At 43.2% G+C, this 16079-nt stretch overlaps 2 protein-coding genes across 2 annotated transcripts; both read right to left on the reverse strand.

Moving 5' to 3' along the window:
- Positions 1-262: 262 nt before the first annotated feature.
- LOC114636271 (protein SPT2 homolog) lies at positions 263-6589 on the reverse strand (the record flags this gene model as incomplete). Its single annotated transcript, XM_028784455.1, has 3 exons — positions 5957-6589; positions 1830-1988; positions 263-361 (listed from the first exon to the last, which is right to left on the reverse strand). Coding segments are annotated over exons 1-3 (891 nt in total), but the record flags the coding sequence as incomplete, so codon positions are not given.
- Positions 6590-7344: 755 nt separating this feature from the next.
- Positions 7345-15388, reverse strand: LOC114636273 (chemokine-like factor; the record flags this gene model as incomplete). The annotated part of the gene is made up of 2 exons (XM_028784456.1): positions 7345-7467; positions 15293-15388. Coding segments are annotated over 2 exons (219 nt in total), but the record flags the coding sequence as incomplete, so codon positions are not given.
- Positions 15389-16079: the final 691 nt, after the last annotated feature.

The following is a 16079-nucleotide window of genomic DNA, read 5'->3' on the forward strand; positions in this document are numbered from 1 at the left end:
CTTTTCCGGGTCCTGAAATACTCATACTATTCTCAATTAAAATGTTTGTATTACTTTATTTGTGTGTGGATGAGGATGTGCATGTGGGTGTCTTGGTGCACTTGTGGAGGTTGAAGTAGAGGAGTGTGTCAGTCTCTTCTATCCTATGTGTGGGGGCTTGAACTTAAGTCACTAGAATTGGTGCAGGTGCCTTTACTCTCTGAACCGTCTCATTGGCCCTAGAACACTGGCCTTAAATAGAATCATGAAGGCCTCTACTTACCCCACCAATATACAGCAGATCCTCTATATCTTTTTCTCCAATGACTAGTATGCCAACTATTCCAAGAAATGCCATTGAAATGAGAGTGTTGATCAGATCCTGCAATGCAGAGTTGAGAATGGTCAGCTTTGAATGAGTCTGTAACTTCAAAACATTTAAGCTGGTCAATTATCCACTCTAGGATGGACACTTTTGAACACTTCTTTTTGATTGACAGGGATCTTCAGGGATATAGCTATTATTTTTCAGAGATATGAGTTTGTATGATAAAAGGTATTGACAAGGACATTGTAGAAATAGGTTTAATTTCATTAGAACACTATAGAAGAGGTTAGTATTTCTATTGGCTGTTTTTTACTATATGCATGTTATAAATATATATAAATATATATATATTTATATATATATATATATATATATATATATATATATCCCTCTCTACATATCTATGGAGCTATAACATATGTGGCCTTTAATGTTAGAAAAAATGTATAATAAGGAACTGAGGCAGGGCTTGGGAGCAGAGGCCTGTAATTCCAGCTGCTCAGGAAGAACTCAAGTTCAAGACCTGCTTGTGCAGCAGAGTGGTCTTAAGGCTAGCCTGGAAAACATACTGAGAACTTGTTTCAAAAAAAAAAAAGAGGGAGGCAGGAGCTGGAGAGATGGCTCAGCGGTTAAGAGCACTGACTGTTCTTCCAGAGGTCCTGAGTTCAATTCCCAGCAACCATATGGTGGCTCACAACCATCTGTAATGGGATCCAATACCCTCTTCTGTCTGAAAACAGTGACAGTGTACTCATATAAGTGAAATGAATAAACTGTAAAATGGGAGAGGAGAGGAGAGGAGAGGAGAGGAGAGGAGAGGAGAGGAGAGGAAAGGAGAGAGATGAAGAGATGGCTCTGTGGTAAACAACATATGGTGCTTCTTCTAGGGGACCTAGGTTGGATTCCCAGCACCCAAGTGGTGGCTCACAATTAAGTCCGTTTTCATGGGATCTGGCACCATCTTCTGGCTTTTAGGAGCATCAGGCCTGCTTGAAGTGCACTTTCACACAGGCAGGCAAACTACTCAGACACATAAAAGAAAAAAAATGAGTCTTAAGAGACAGAGATGCAGCTCAGTGGTAGAGGACTCACATGGAGAACACAGGCTATAGATTCAATCCCCATGACCACGCAAACAAACAAAGGTGTGACGTGTGGAAGAGAGCAGAGCCCTGATAGGATAGTTCCCAGTACAGCAGAGAATGGCCTATGCTAGCTATGAGGTATGGGAGTTTGCTTTTTTTTCTGGACCCTGTGTCCTGGGTGGTACTTGGTATGAAGTACTATGCTGTCTCTATGCACATCTCAAAGCTATAGAAACTCTGGAAGGCAGGGGCCATCCTCACTGCACCCCTTGAGAGAGAAGTCCAAGGGACCTTTCTAGGCTTTGGGTGGTTTCTCTCCTGGGACCAGTACACTGCTCTGTCTTGAACTTGTCTAGATAACTCATTGTCTTCCCGGAGGCTTATTCTTGGGGTTATGGGGAAAGCTTACATTTGAGTTACAAAAATGAGTAACTTACAAGCAGAGGCCAGTGGATACAGGTCATCGTGTTTTGAAGGATTACCAAATAGATTATGATGAAAAATAAAACGATGCAGGTTTCCTGAATCATGATGGCTACAAACATGTCCTGGGCACCGCCAATGATGAAACAAAACACCGAGGTTGCAGTCATGCACTGCAAGGAGAGAACAGGTTTGTTCAATGCAAACAGCTATTTCCCAGTAGCAACTATGAACAGGCAACATTTGTTACATTTAATTGTATGATATTGCAATAGTTTCCTTTTTAAAATGTGTGTTTGTGCATTCATGTGTGTGTATGTGTATATGTGTATGTGTGTGCATGTGTATGTTCCTGCGTACATGTTTATATGTGAGGGTTTGGGTATGCATGTAATATCAGAGGTCAACCTCGGATATCGGGCCTCACTTGCCACCTTGTTTGGCATAGGGCCTCTTGCTGTTCCTGCCATGCCACCTACTCTGGGCTAGCTGGCCCACAAGCCTCAAGATTACTCTCCTGTCTCTGCTTCCCGTCTTACTGCGGGAAGTCTGGGATTGCACACTGCATCCCACCTCATGCAGCCTCTGGGTGGCTTCTGAGGGTCTGACCTCACGAGGTCAGGCCTTGCACCAAGCACTTTTTCTTCAGAGCCATCTTTCCAGCATGTGCCTGGATTGTTTGCCATTGAATATTCTGGTTTCAATATTGTCTTAAGTTAATATACTTATTTATTTTGTGGTACTGAGGAGTGAGCTCAGAGCCTGGTGTATGCAGGTAAACATTCTACTACTGAGTTACACTCCTACTTTTCAATGTACAATTTTCAATTAAGTAATTAATTTTTCAGTGGTAGCGATCAAGCACAGGGCCTTCATCATGCTGGGCAAGCAAACCTACTACTGAGCTACATTCCCAGCCTTACTTAAAAGCAGTTTTGGAAATTAAATAATACATGGAGATGTTAAAATATATGCAAATAATAAAGACTGGACACAGAACAGTAGTCGGTTTCTCAAGGGTTTCTCTGTATAACCCTGGCGGTCTTCGAACTCCCTTTGTAGACCAGGCTGACCTGGAACTCACAGAGATCCACCTGCCTCTGCCTCCCAAGTGCTGGGATTAAAGGCGTGAGCCACCACTGCCTGGTAACCAAAGAAGTTCTTAAACTTCTTCCTTCTTCTCTATCCAGACCTAGTCCTTCTCTGTGTTTATAGGATCTCCTTATGCAGCCCTGGCTGGCCTGAAATTCACTATTATGAGCTGGCCTCCAACTCTCAGAGATCTGTCTGCCTTTGCCTCCTAAGTGCTGGGATTAGAGGTGACAGTCACCACTCCTAGCAAGTCTGTCTCCTCAGGAGAGATCTCAACTATTGGTCTGTATTTCTAGAAGGAAATCCAAGTATTTACCAGTAAATATAGAAGTAAACAGATGTTGAATTTGACTGGAATTGTGAGGTGGAACCTCAGGCTTTTTTTCTGTCCAAACAGACTGTTATCTCAGTCAGTCCCTGGAAGATGCTTGGACTTCGACTAATTGCCACCTTTGTCATCTCCTATTCTCAGATGTATTTGTATCTCTTTCCAAACTATTCTCTCATTACATTTTTAATTTTAAAGTACTTTTCTTTTAAAAATGCTCTCTCTCTGTTATGTGTGTGTGTGTGTGTGTGTGTGTTCACAGAGGCCAGAGAAGGCTGTCAGATCCATAGGGGATTGTGAGCCACCTATGCTGAAATCTGACCCCAGTTTTAGTGCTGAGCCATTTCTCCAGCCTCCAGAGTGCTTTCCATATGGTAGGGTGGCTCACTAGTGTTCCTGCTTGATCCAATGCTCTCATTTTCCATTTCAGACTGCTTATGACACCCACGTGTATCTTGGTTGTGTTTCTACATCAAACCTGGGGGCATTTCATTAGGATTTCATCTAACTTTGAATCCATAACAAATTGTTACTTTAGTGTGTTTTCTCCCCTGGGAAGGTTTTGAAGTTTTCTTCTGATTTAGGTTTTTATTTTTACATCTCTGCTAAATATTGATCGTCTTGATGACTGTAGTGAAGAGAAACATTTCCTTTTGATTTTGCTTGTTTGATTTTGCTTTAGAGAGAGGGTCTTGCCATGTAGACCAGGGTGGCTTTGAACTCACAGAGATCTGTCTGCCTCTGTCTCCCAAATGCTGGGATTCAATCAAGGTGTTCATCACTGGCTTGGTTTCTTACATTTTAGTTGATTATAGGAAAGCTTTTTAGTTTACTAATTTGATTGCCACCCTGCTAAGTTATTTTGTTCTGTATGATCTCCCAGTGGATTTCAGATTTGTGATTGTGCCAGTGGAAAGAAATAGATCTTCAGACAGTCTCATTTCCTTTCCTCCATCATGATGAGGAATTCTGGAGTGATTGTCATCCCGGAAAGGCACTCACTAACTGGAAGGCATCCCCTCTCTTATATCTCTTGAATAAGAATACTTGTGATACCTTAACGAAAGACCTTGCTGATTCTGGGTAAGATGTTTAGTTTTAGAATGGCAGTGAAACCTCTATGCTTATCTTCCAACTTCCCCTTTTCTTCCTCCTCCTCTTCTTCTTCCTCCTCCTCCTCCTCCTTCCTGGGCATCAGCATCAAATGTACATGTTTTCACATGTTCTCAGACACTGCTTGATTTAATCTCATAACATTTTACTTATAATATGGTGGCTTATTTTAGGAGCTCTAATAGGAAATCACCCTTGTTTTCCTCTTTGAGATATATGCTTTAAAAATAAAGATTTTTTTTTTTAATATGGTAACCTTTTTTTCCCATTCTGGGATCCATCCCGTGTTGTCACACTTGCTAATCATCCTGGACCTGTACATTAATCTTTGCTTTGGTTCTGTGAGATCTCTATTTTGTTTGCTTTTTCTAAACCTGATCAAGTTTTGATGTCAGTGTCTGACTAACTTTATTGTTATTATTTTATATTTTTATATTTTATTTATTTTTATATTTTATTTATTTTTATATTTTATTATTTTATATTTATTATTATTTTTTAATCGTCACTCAAGAGGGGATAGGGACATAGCTCAGTGGTAGCTTTTTTTTTTTTTTTTTTTTTACAAATGCAAGTGCCAGGATTCAGTCTTCAGCAAAGCAAATCATCCCCCAATGCTTGTTTCTATAAAAATAAATAAAGTTTGAACATCATCTGAATGATATCTTATGCTTTGAAAGCGTTCACCCTGAAATCAACCCTGGGTCTGATTCACTTTTTAAGAAATACTTTAGGGAAAGATCGTTTTAGAATTAAAATAACAAACTAACACCCATTTGTTTGTGTTTGAGGAGATGGTTACAGGAGTGGGCGCATGTGGGGGTCAGACGATAATCGCAAGGGATGCTTCTCTCCTTCCTCCACTTGACTTCTGGGGATTGCAGTCTGGTCTTTGGGTGTGGTCCTAGCAGGCTTTCCACACTTAGCCACTTTACAGGCCCCTTGCTTTTCCTTTGTTTTGTGCATTGTTCCCTTCGAGTCTCTCTATTTTGGGCTCAGTTTGGATCATGAAACTTTCCTTCCCAGAAGATTTGTGCCCCCATCCGCAGGTCCTCTCTCTGTCAGGAACGGTTGGGAGCACTCCCCCATTCTGACATTAACTTTAAATGTCTGCCTCTCTTCCCTTTGTCCTGAATTCTTTTCTCTTGTGCGCTGCTTGACTGGCTCTTCTGGATGGCCGCTCTTATCGGTTGTGCTTGCTAGATTACAACGCTGTTATTTACTCAGTGTTTCCCTACTTTGATTTGTGAGGGGAAACCCTAAAAGGAGGAGGACAGGGGAAACCTTTAGGACTGAGAAATGATGTGTGATACTGAGCGTGGTGGGTCAGTATTTAGTTCCAGCACTCTGGAGGCAGATGCAGGCAGATAATCTCTGAGTTCAAGGCTAGCCTGGTTTACATAGTGAGCTCTAGGCCAGCCAGAACTACATAGCAATACAATGTCCAAAAAAAAAAAAAGTGCTGGATACAAGATAGGGGTCAGAAAACTGAGGTAGAGGGAACCGTGGAGACTTTGCAGAAGCAGCAATTTCGTACTCAACTTCTGAAGCCACCTCCACCCACCACCCTCCCTCCACCCAGCTAATCAGCTGGCAGCTCCTGCTCACCATCCTCAAGATCTTCAACATCCCATTGGCTGAGAAACAAAAATACCAGAAGCTCTCTCTGAATCTTTTTACTTCCTTGTCCTGGCTCTCAGCCTGTGTTTTGACTGTTTCAGGTTTCTTAGTCCCTTGGAGCGGTCGAGTTGGCGGCACATTCTCCTGCTGGGTGTGTTTCTTTGGTAATTTGTCTGCACTGCGATCTCTGTGCACTGACTGCAAGGACCTGGTGGATGATGTGCCCCGTACTAAAGGTCTCTGGTTGGATGGTGTGGCGTGTACAAAAGATCGCTGGCGGGATGGTGTTCCGGGTATTGAAGGTCCCTGGCTGGTTGGTGTTCCGGGTATTGAAGGTCCCTGGCTGATTGGTGTTCCTGGTACTGAAGGTCCCAGGCGGGATGGTGTTCCAGGTATTGAAGGTCCCTGGCTGGTTGGTGTTCCAGGTACTGAAGGTCCCAGGCGGGATGGTGTTCCAGGTATTGAAGGTCCCTGGCTGGTTGGTGTTCCAGGTACTGAAGGTCTCCGGTGAGGTGCAGCAGAGGCAACATACAACTGTGACTCCAAAGGGGAGGAAGCATCCAAGATTCGAGGTCCTGAAGTTGAGCGGCTGGACCCACGCCTGGTGGATGCAGGATTCATGGTGGGTTCCAAGCCTGATTATGTCAGGCTGGCCCTGCCCCTCCAATTGGCTGGGTCGAGCCGCAGACCGATGGTCCGCCGGGGGACTGGCTTCAACGGCTGGCAGTCCCGCGTGCACCTGTTTTTCATGGCTGCTACCTAACCTAGCAGTCTGCTGACCTTGTTGTGGGACAAAGGCACCTGGCCTAGCCTGAAAACTCAAGATCCAGCAACCACATCCCCAGGAGATGCTGCCATCCAACCCAAAGAAAAGAGGTTCTGGAGTTATTTAGTGGATATACCTGGCCAGATTCCAACCCGGAGCCATACACCGTGAGGCTGGTCAAGGGCAACAGGGTCCAGAAATCTGCCAAGCTCACACATTGGCTAAGAGTGTGTGATAAAACAGCATGACAAAAGTCAACTTGGTGAGGAAAGGGTTGATTTCACTTTACAGCTTGTACTTCATCCTCTAGGGAAATGAGAGCCAGAATTTCAGGGAGGAACCCAGAAGCAGGTGATGATGCAAAGACCTTAGAGAAGTGTACTCCACACAGTCAGCTGGGTTCTCCCAAATCAATCATCAATGATTGATGACCACAGGCCTGCCAAGAGGGAATATTTTCTCTACTGAGATACTCCTTTTTCAATGAACTCTAGCTTGGGTCTAGTTGACATGAAACTAGCCGGTACTCACATTGAAATGAGATCTGCAGAAAATATATGGAAGTTTAAAGAATTAATTTAATAACTAGTAAAAATGAGTACAAAAAATATTATCCTTCATCTATGTCATCAGCAGACCTTTTCTGATAAGGTCCGTGTGGCCTTAACTGAAGTTTCTGGCACATAAGGGCACAATCGGCAATAGTACATATTACTGTCAGGAGACCAAACACCTGCAAACAGAGACACTGTCATCAGTTTCTGCCATGCAAATTCTCAGGGATCTGCCCGTTGTGTAGGGAGCCTACTCTCTGTGCTAGCGTCCACCATAGAGTGGGGAGGGAGGCTAGAGAGCACGGCTGAGTTTCCCCCATTCCCACCCACAGTGAAGGACAAGATAGCTGCAGTGAGCAGAACTCACTAACCCTGAGGTGGAATGCAAGTTGCCTCTCCATCTTGATTTGCACTGGCCTGTGAGCATGTGTGGGTTCTTTAAAGCCCTACTGACCTTATTTAGCTATCACCCCCACATTTCTCTCTCCATTGGTCAGCTCTTTGCTTTTTCTATCACCAAACTTGTCTGGGGAAAGAGCTGGTGCTGGCAGCAGCTTGAGATTAAGACCTAGGGACCATAGTTATGATATGACTTTTGTAGAAGTGGAGTGATAAGAATCTCCAGAGGGAACTTTCAAAGGCTGGGTACCATCCATGTAAGGCAGGGAGTCTGAGCAGGCCCGAGGAAAAGAAAATTGAGCTTAAGGGAAAGTAAGCAAAGTGTAATTCCACTGCCAGAGAGGAGTAGCAGTTCTCTCTCTCCTGGGCTGGGCAGTGCTCCATTAATGGCTTATCTATAGTTGGCTGCATTCCCTTTACAGATCATCGCCGTCATAAAAGTTATTAGTGAAATATTCTATGTTGTTCTTTTGGAGAGAGAATAAAACCTCTGAAATTCAATGCATATTTTATAGACAGAGCTTGTCTCAGGCCATACAAGCTCCAGTCCCTCTGCTAGGTGGCCAAACGCCTCCTGGCCACTCTGCTGGGGAACAACTCCACTTTGTCAACTTTTAAGTGATGAGTGAATGAGAGAATAGATAAGCAAATGAATTTGAGTCCTTTGACTGGCTCATCTTTTGAAAGAGTAGACAGACAGAACTTGACAGCTCTGGTGTTGCCCATGGTACCGAGCTCGGGCTTAGGCCTGGGGGATTAAAGAAATACTCAGACTCGGGTCATCCGTTGTGAGAGAATGCCGAAACTTTTACTGAGCAGGTTCAATATATATACACCAAGCCATGGAAGGAAAAATACAAACTCAGGAAAAAACAGGAACTCAACTGGGGAGCAATCGGATGTCAAGTATAAATTCCCTTCCTGGGGCACCATGTATTAGTCATGGTGTTTTGATCCTAAAGGAACCGCAGAATGTTACTTAGATAGCAGCATATGGAAAGGCTCAGCCAGGGCATACCAGCCCTTTGGGGTCCTACAGGTCCCCCGTTTTTATTTTATAGGCGAATAGCGTCTGTCTTAGGTCACCTTCTGTCAATACCAATTACCGTCATTGGGAATCCCTGCCAGCCTCAGGGCCCCTGTCTTAGGTAGGTGAGGACTGCAAAGAAGTTGCCCGTCATTGACTAACTATTCTCAGTAAAGGCTGAGGCAAACCCGGGCAGAAGGGTTCTCTCGTGCCAACAACACGAGCACCTGCTTAGTAACTGCCTGGGACTGGATCTGCTGTCTGTGGAGGTGGCAAAGAAATATCAATTCTGCTGTGGCTGCCCCAAAGGCTAGGACTCCCAGAGACAAGGACCTCTAGCCCATCCTTTAAGGAGCCTTCCGGCCAGTTTGAGTCCTGCTAGAAACTTCTCTCCATAAAGAGGCTGCACACAAGTAACATTAATATTAACATAAAGGAATTGTTGGTTTCTAAGAATTAGCAGCAGTTTTTCCAGTAGTCTTGGTGGGAGATATGACCTGTCAAATCAAACTGCTTATCCCCATTGACATCCAAACTGGGTGGTTCATCACAACGCTCCAATAGATATCCACTTGGGTAAGGCTGCATAGTGACAGGGAGCACACAACGCTCAGGAATCCAAACAGGACTTTCAGCATCTTTAGGAAAAACACAAACAGAACCTCTCACCCTGACTAATACAGGGTTAGGGCCTTTCCATATACCTGATGACAATTCTTTCCATTTCACTAAGTCCAGTGCCTTCTGGGATCATTTCCAATGTCTGTCTGCTGCAGACAATGCATCCTTATCCACTAATAAAAAAATTAAAATATATAAAATAAAGGATAATCTTGCATGAGGTGAGGTGAACTCCTCCCTTTTTGTTTTTTCATGATAATTTTTTAAGGTTAAATGTGCTCTTTCCACTATAGCCTGGCCTTGTGGATTATAAGGAACCCTGGTCTTATGGGTAATATTATATTCGTCACAAAATTTATTAAAGGACACACTACCATAGGCTGGGCCATTATCAGTCTTTATTTGGTGGGGAACCCCAAAATAGGCAAATGTCTGTAGGCAATGGTTCTTAACATCTTTTATTTTTTCCCCACTGTGAGCCGAGGCAAAAATCATACCAGAAAAGGTATCAATGGTAACATGGACGAAGTGTAATTTCCCAAACGAGGAAACATGTGTAACATCCACTTGCCAAATATCATTGGGTGCAAGACCTCGGGGATTCTCTCCCAAATTAGGGGAGGGGATAAACTGAGCACAGTGAGGGCAGCGAGTAATGATTTGAACATCCTGTTCTCTGGTAATATCACAATGAAATTTTAAGGAATTTGCATTAAGATGAAATTTATTATGCATAGCAACAGCTTTATCATAATTAGTGACTAAATTTAAGGCAAGCAAAATTTGTTTGGTGTGAAAATCAGCCTTATTATTACCTTGGGCCAAAGGGCCTGGCAACAATGAATGTCCTCAAATATGACTCACAAACACAGGCAAAGTTCACTGCCATAAAAGAGCTTGCACCTGCAGTAAGCAAGAACAAATTGAAGGCATAGGTGCCACATAAGATGCAGTCTCCAAGGGTTCCATAATTTGAGAAACATATACACTATCAGTATATATGTTGCAAGCTTCATTTGGGAACAAAGACAGTGCCAATTGTACACCCTTTAGCTCTGCTAATTGTGCAGAGTAATTGGTCATCTGTAAGGTCTCAACTTTACCTTGGGAAACAACTGCAGCCCTACCATTGGAGGATCCATCAGTAAATACTGGGTGAGCCTGATTCAAGGGCTGATTGGAAATAATTTTTGGAAAAACCACAGGATAGAGCTTTAAAAACTGACACAACTTATTATCTGGATAATGATTATCAAATTGGCTATTAATGGTACAAATAAACAAGGCCCAATCAACATAATTTTGAGATAAAATTTGGATCTGATCCTTATTATAAGGGGTAATAAACATGTCTGGTTCTTTACCAAATGTTTGTAGGCTTACTTTATGGGCTTTAAGCAACAAGGAAACCACTGTCTGTGGGTAAGACAAAACAACCTTGGAGGGTGAAGCTTGCAAGTGAACCCATAAAATAGGGCCCTCCTGCCAAAAGGCACCCGTTGGGGAATGTTTTCATGCAAAAACCACAAATAACAGTTTCCTTGAATAGTCTACATAATTTAAATGAGCTTGTTCTAGAGCTTCCTGTACCATTTTCAAGCATTCCCTGGCCTCTTCATTTAATTGTCTGGGGGAAGTGGGTGATGCATCCCCCTTAAGAATATCAAAGAGAGGTTTTAACTGTCCTGTGCTTAATTGTAAGGAAGGTCTTAGCCAATTTATGTCTCCTAACAATGTTTGATATCATTTAAAGTTTTCAGAGTATCTATTCTAATTTGTAACTTTTGAGGTCGAATTCCCTTTTGTAATAATTCATGTCCTAAATATTGATATGGGAAATTCTTTTGAACCTTCTCGGGGGCAATAACCAACCCAACGGCTTGCAAGTCATTTTGCAGTTCGGCATAGGCCTCAAAAGCTCTTTTTCTTCCCTAGCTCTAAGTAGAATATCATCCATAAAATGAATTATATACATGCATGGATGTCTTCTCCTTAATGGTTGAAGAGCAGACACCACGTAGACTTGATACATGGTGGGACTATTATCATCTCTTGGGGCAGCACCACCCAATGATATCTATGGGATGGTTCCTTAAAGTCGACTGAGGGAATACTAAATGCAAAGCGTTCGCAATCCTGAGGATGCCAGAGCATGGTAAAGAAACAATCCTTCAAATCTATCACTAACATGTGCCATTGTTTTTTGGAATAGCAACTAGTGGGGGCAATCCAAGTTGAATAGCCCCCATTGGCATCATAGTTTTATTAATTTTCCTTAAATCTTGTAATAATCTCCATTTTCCTGATTTTTTCTTAACAACAAATATAGGAGTATTCCAGGAGGATGTAGATGGGATGATATGTCCGGCCAAAAGTTGTTCTTGTACTAATAAATGAGCTGCCTCCATTTTTTCCTTAGATAAGGGCCACTGTTCAATCCACACGGGCTCGTTGGATTTCCACGTGATTGGTAGTGGTTTAGGAGGCTCCACAGTGACCCTTAATATAAATTTCCTATTCCAGTCTTGTCTTTATGGTGTCTGACTATCTGACATCCTTCGGCAACACTATGGGGTCTTCCTTGTAAATATTTCCCTAATCCCTTCCCAGGAATATCTCCTTGCTTTTTCATCATGCCCTGAACTGGTTGGGTTGAGAAGACAGCTCCCATGTTGTTAAGTACATCTCAACCCCATAAACTAATGGGGAGATGTTCCAAGACAAATGGTTGAAACCATCCCTCATGTCCTTCCTCATCTTGCCATTTTAAGATCTTACTGCTCTTGAGGGGTGTGGCAGCTGTCCCCACTCCTTGTAAGGTGGAAGAGGACCTATCCAGGGACCAGCTACTAGGCCAAGATCTTTTAGATATCACAATAGTATCTGCACCAGTATCCAGAATTCCTTTCATAGGCTTTCCATCAACCGAAAGGGTAAGGGTAGGGTGGTCCTTGAGGGTAGAAACCCAGAAGGCAGCAGTCCCTGTGGATCCAAACCCTTCATCACCTCTAGTATCTTTAATTGCAGCATGTATAGTGGGTAACTGCAGCAAGAGAACTAGCTGAGCAATTCTATCTCCCTGGGGAATAACTATAACTCCCCTATCCACAGTAACCATAATTTTAATTTCCCCAGTAAAATCTGAGTCTATTACTCCCGGAAGGATCCTAATTCCCTTCAACAAGGCACTGCTGCATCCTAGGAGAAGGCCTACACTCCCTGAAGGGATGGGGCCATACACTCCAGTACCTAATGCCTGAGGGCCCATTTGAGGTGTCAATACTGCTCTGGTGGAGGAGTGGAGGTCCAATCCTGTGCTTCCTGGGGTACCTCTGACAAGGTCTTTGACATAAAGGGGTTGGTTTGAGGCACAAACTTATCTGGAGTAGGGGTAATAGTGGTGTTCATGGCTCTGTACACTTTTGTTTGTGGGCCCCAGAAAGGACCCCACTGCCCGTTTCCCCGAAGCCGGGAGAGGGCAGCCGTCAGTATCTGACTTTTGACCTGCATTCATTACTCCAATTATGGCCTCTTCTGCATCGAGGGCACAGGCCAGGACCCATAATCTCCTTGTTCCCTGGACAATCCCTCTTAAAATGTCCAGCTTGGCCACATCCAAAGCAAGTTTTATTCTTGATAGATCCCTTTTGCACGGCAGCTGCGAGTATTTGTCCCATAATAAAACTTCCATCAATTTCCTTGCAAACTTTAATACAATCACCTAAGGTTTTTGATCTATGTGGTCTAATGGCTTCTTTACACCATTTATTGGCATTTTCGAAAGCTAACTGTTTTACTACTGGCATGGCAGTATCAGCATCCCCAAACAATTTTTCTGCTAACTGGAGTAGTTTATTCACAAATTCTTCAAAGGGCTCGGAGGGTCTCTGGACCACCTTGGATAGTTGACCTCCAGCCGCTTTATTAGGCAAGGCCTTCCAGGCTCTAATGGCTGCAGTGGCAATTTGGGCATAAATGGCAGGATCATAATGAATCTGCTGATGAAGAGCAGCATATTGTCCTGATCCAGTTAGCATTTCCAAATTTCTTTGAGGCTGCCCTGCCTGTGCATTTAATGTTGCCAAGCTAACACATTGCTCCTGATAGTCTCCCCTCCACAGTAAATAGTCTCCCCCACTCAACGTCACACAGCATAGTTGTTGCCAGATCTCCTGGTGTTAAATTAAAGGTGCTATAGGACTCAAGAATTGCCAAAGTAAAGGGTGCCAAAGCCCCATAGGAGGAAACTGCTTCATTAAGGCTCTTTAATTCCTTAAAAGACAAAGGCACCTGCTGCCTAAGCATTTGCCCAGGGCCACTGTGGTGAGGGACTTCCATTACACAGTAAACATAGTTGGAACCTGTTTTAGAAAAAAATCACCCCCTTCTTAGGGATGGCTCTGCTACCCACCAATCCTTCAGGGAGCATTCATCATATACTGGAGGAGCAGTGGCCTCCGGAGAGCCCACAAAAGGGTTTTTACTAGGTGGTCGCTCTCCTTTTCAATCCGTTCCCTTTCAGACCTTGCATTTCTTTAATATTTCTTTTAAATAAGCTATTTCCTTTTCTAGAGTTTCTTCCTCATCCTCAGAGCTGGAGCTATTATCCACCTCATACAAGGATTCCTTACCTGCATCAGCCTGTGCCAATACTCACAGAAAGGAACTCACAATTCCCATGGCACATTCAAATATCACACTCTCATAGTGCTGCTTTCAGTTTGATCCTGCTCTGCTTCTCCAATATGTTCCACTCTCTGAACCCGCCAGCTGGCTCCTTCCAGGAACGATCCTGTCAGGTTCTCCTCTCTTTCCCGATCTCGGTGGGACCTCCACTTGACAGCTCTGGCGCTGCCTGGGGTACTGAGCTTGGGCGTAGGCCTGGGGGATTAAAGAAATACTTAGACTCGGGTCATCCGTTGTGAGAGAACACTAAACCTTTTACTGAGCAGGTTCAATATATATACACCAAGCCAGGGAAGGAAAAATACAAACTCAGGAAAAAACAGGAACTCAACTCGGGAGCAATAGGATGTAAAGTATAAATTCCCTTCTTGGGGCACCATGTATTGGTCAGGATGTTTTGATCCTAAAGGAACCGCAGAATGTTACTTAGTAGACAGCAGCATATGGAAAGGCTCAGCCAGGGCATAGCAGCCCTTCAGGGTCCTACAAGAGCTGTCTTTAGAACAACTGGGGGTGGGGGATTGTTAGTTCAGCATACCTCCTATCTAGACAATTTTGATAATCTCTCACAAAGTTGTTCAGTGCCTACAGGAGTTGAAACCTAGGGTTCTGACAGTCATGGCAGATCAAGGTCAGTTCTATGTGTCCCTTGCTAAGGAAGAACAGGAAAGGAGCAAGGAAGACACTTCTAAATCAGCTCTCTAGATTAGAGCCTAGGAAAGTCAGATGACCAAATCTCAGGAGAAACCAGGTAGAGGTACAGCGACATCTCTGCCCTCTTCCCTTTGGGCTTGCTTGCCAGAAATAAGTCTGTCTAGGTTGGCCTGCTTCTCTTTAGGCAGTACTCAGAATAACCCTTGGTTTGCAAGGTTCCTACCATATCCTGTGCAGTAAGGAAATCTGTTATATTGCATCTGAAGAGTTATGGGAATATTCTGTCTCACCTAACAGTGATATGGGTCCTTTCAAAAGGGGAACTATGAAATGATCATGCCTCTTTGCTTGTTTAACATCAGGTTTTTCAGAGCTAAGAGTGGTAGCTGATTCCAGCAGATTCTGTCTAGTATAGCCCTGTAAGAAACATGCAGGGACCTCTTTGTTTGGTGGATCCCAGTATGAAACCCTGTCTATCTATGCTAATCAGGCAATGTATTTGCTCACACAAATTATAAAGTCAGTAGGTGCTGTAGGGCAGTCTGGGATCCTGACAGATTTCCAAATTAATTTGCATTTTGATCCAACTGGAAGAAACCTAAAAAACTTCCACTTACCCCTCCAAGGATTGTCATTTTTGAGGTTTCTGGTATTAGAGCCGACACAGACACAATAAGCACGGATAATGTTGTTACCATTGAGTTGATAACATCCTAAGAACACAGAATGGAGAAGTCAGCTTGGTATCAGAGACTGTGAACACAGCTCAGAGCCTAGCAGAGCTCTAGGTTACGAGTTCCATCCTTGCATAATAGAATCTGTGAGAAGACAAACCCAACAAGTAGTGCCAAAAAAATAAACAGATGGAGCAGCACACTAAAATGTTTTCTAAGCTGTGGTTTATTCGATTTTGCAGACATCACTGTATTTTAGGAAATAAAGTATTACAGAAAATAATCCAGTATATTCATTCTACAATTTATCTAGTGAGTATCTTACAACACAACAATTCAATTATTTACACCCTCCTAACACAGATATAGGTGAAGGGAGAACTCATCTGGATAGGAAAGAGAGATAATTATGCAGCAGTTTTAGGTTACAGAGTGTCCCTTAGGAAGCTGGAATGCTTATTTTTTTATTAGGAAATGTGAAAAAAAAATATGCTGTCAAATGACTTTGTTTCTAAGATGCCATTAGTAAACATGAAGCCAGACATGGCGGGTCATGCCTTTAATTCCAGCACACAGAAGTTTGAGGTCAGCCTGGTCTACATGGAGTCCCAGGCCAGCAGTGCCACACAGTGAGACCCCATTTAAAAACAAACACACACACAAACAAACAGAAAGCAACTCCCCCCTTTCCCACTGAAAACAGCACACATTTAGACTGGACATTTCCAGG

The sequence above is a fragment of the Grammomys surdaster genome, unplaced genomic scaffold (assembly GCF_004785775.1).
Source record: "Grammomys surdaster isolate TR1022 unplaced genomic scaffold, NIH_TR_1.0 123288, whole genome shotgun sequence".
Classification (NCBI taxonomy): domain Eukaryota; kingdom Metazoa; phylum Chordata; class Mammalia; order Rodentia; family Muridae; genus Grammomys; species Grammomys surdaster.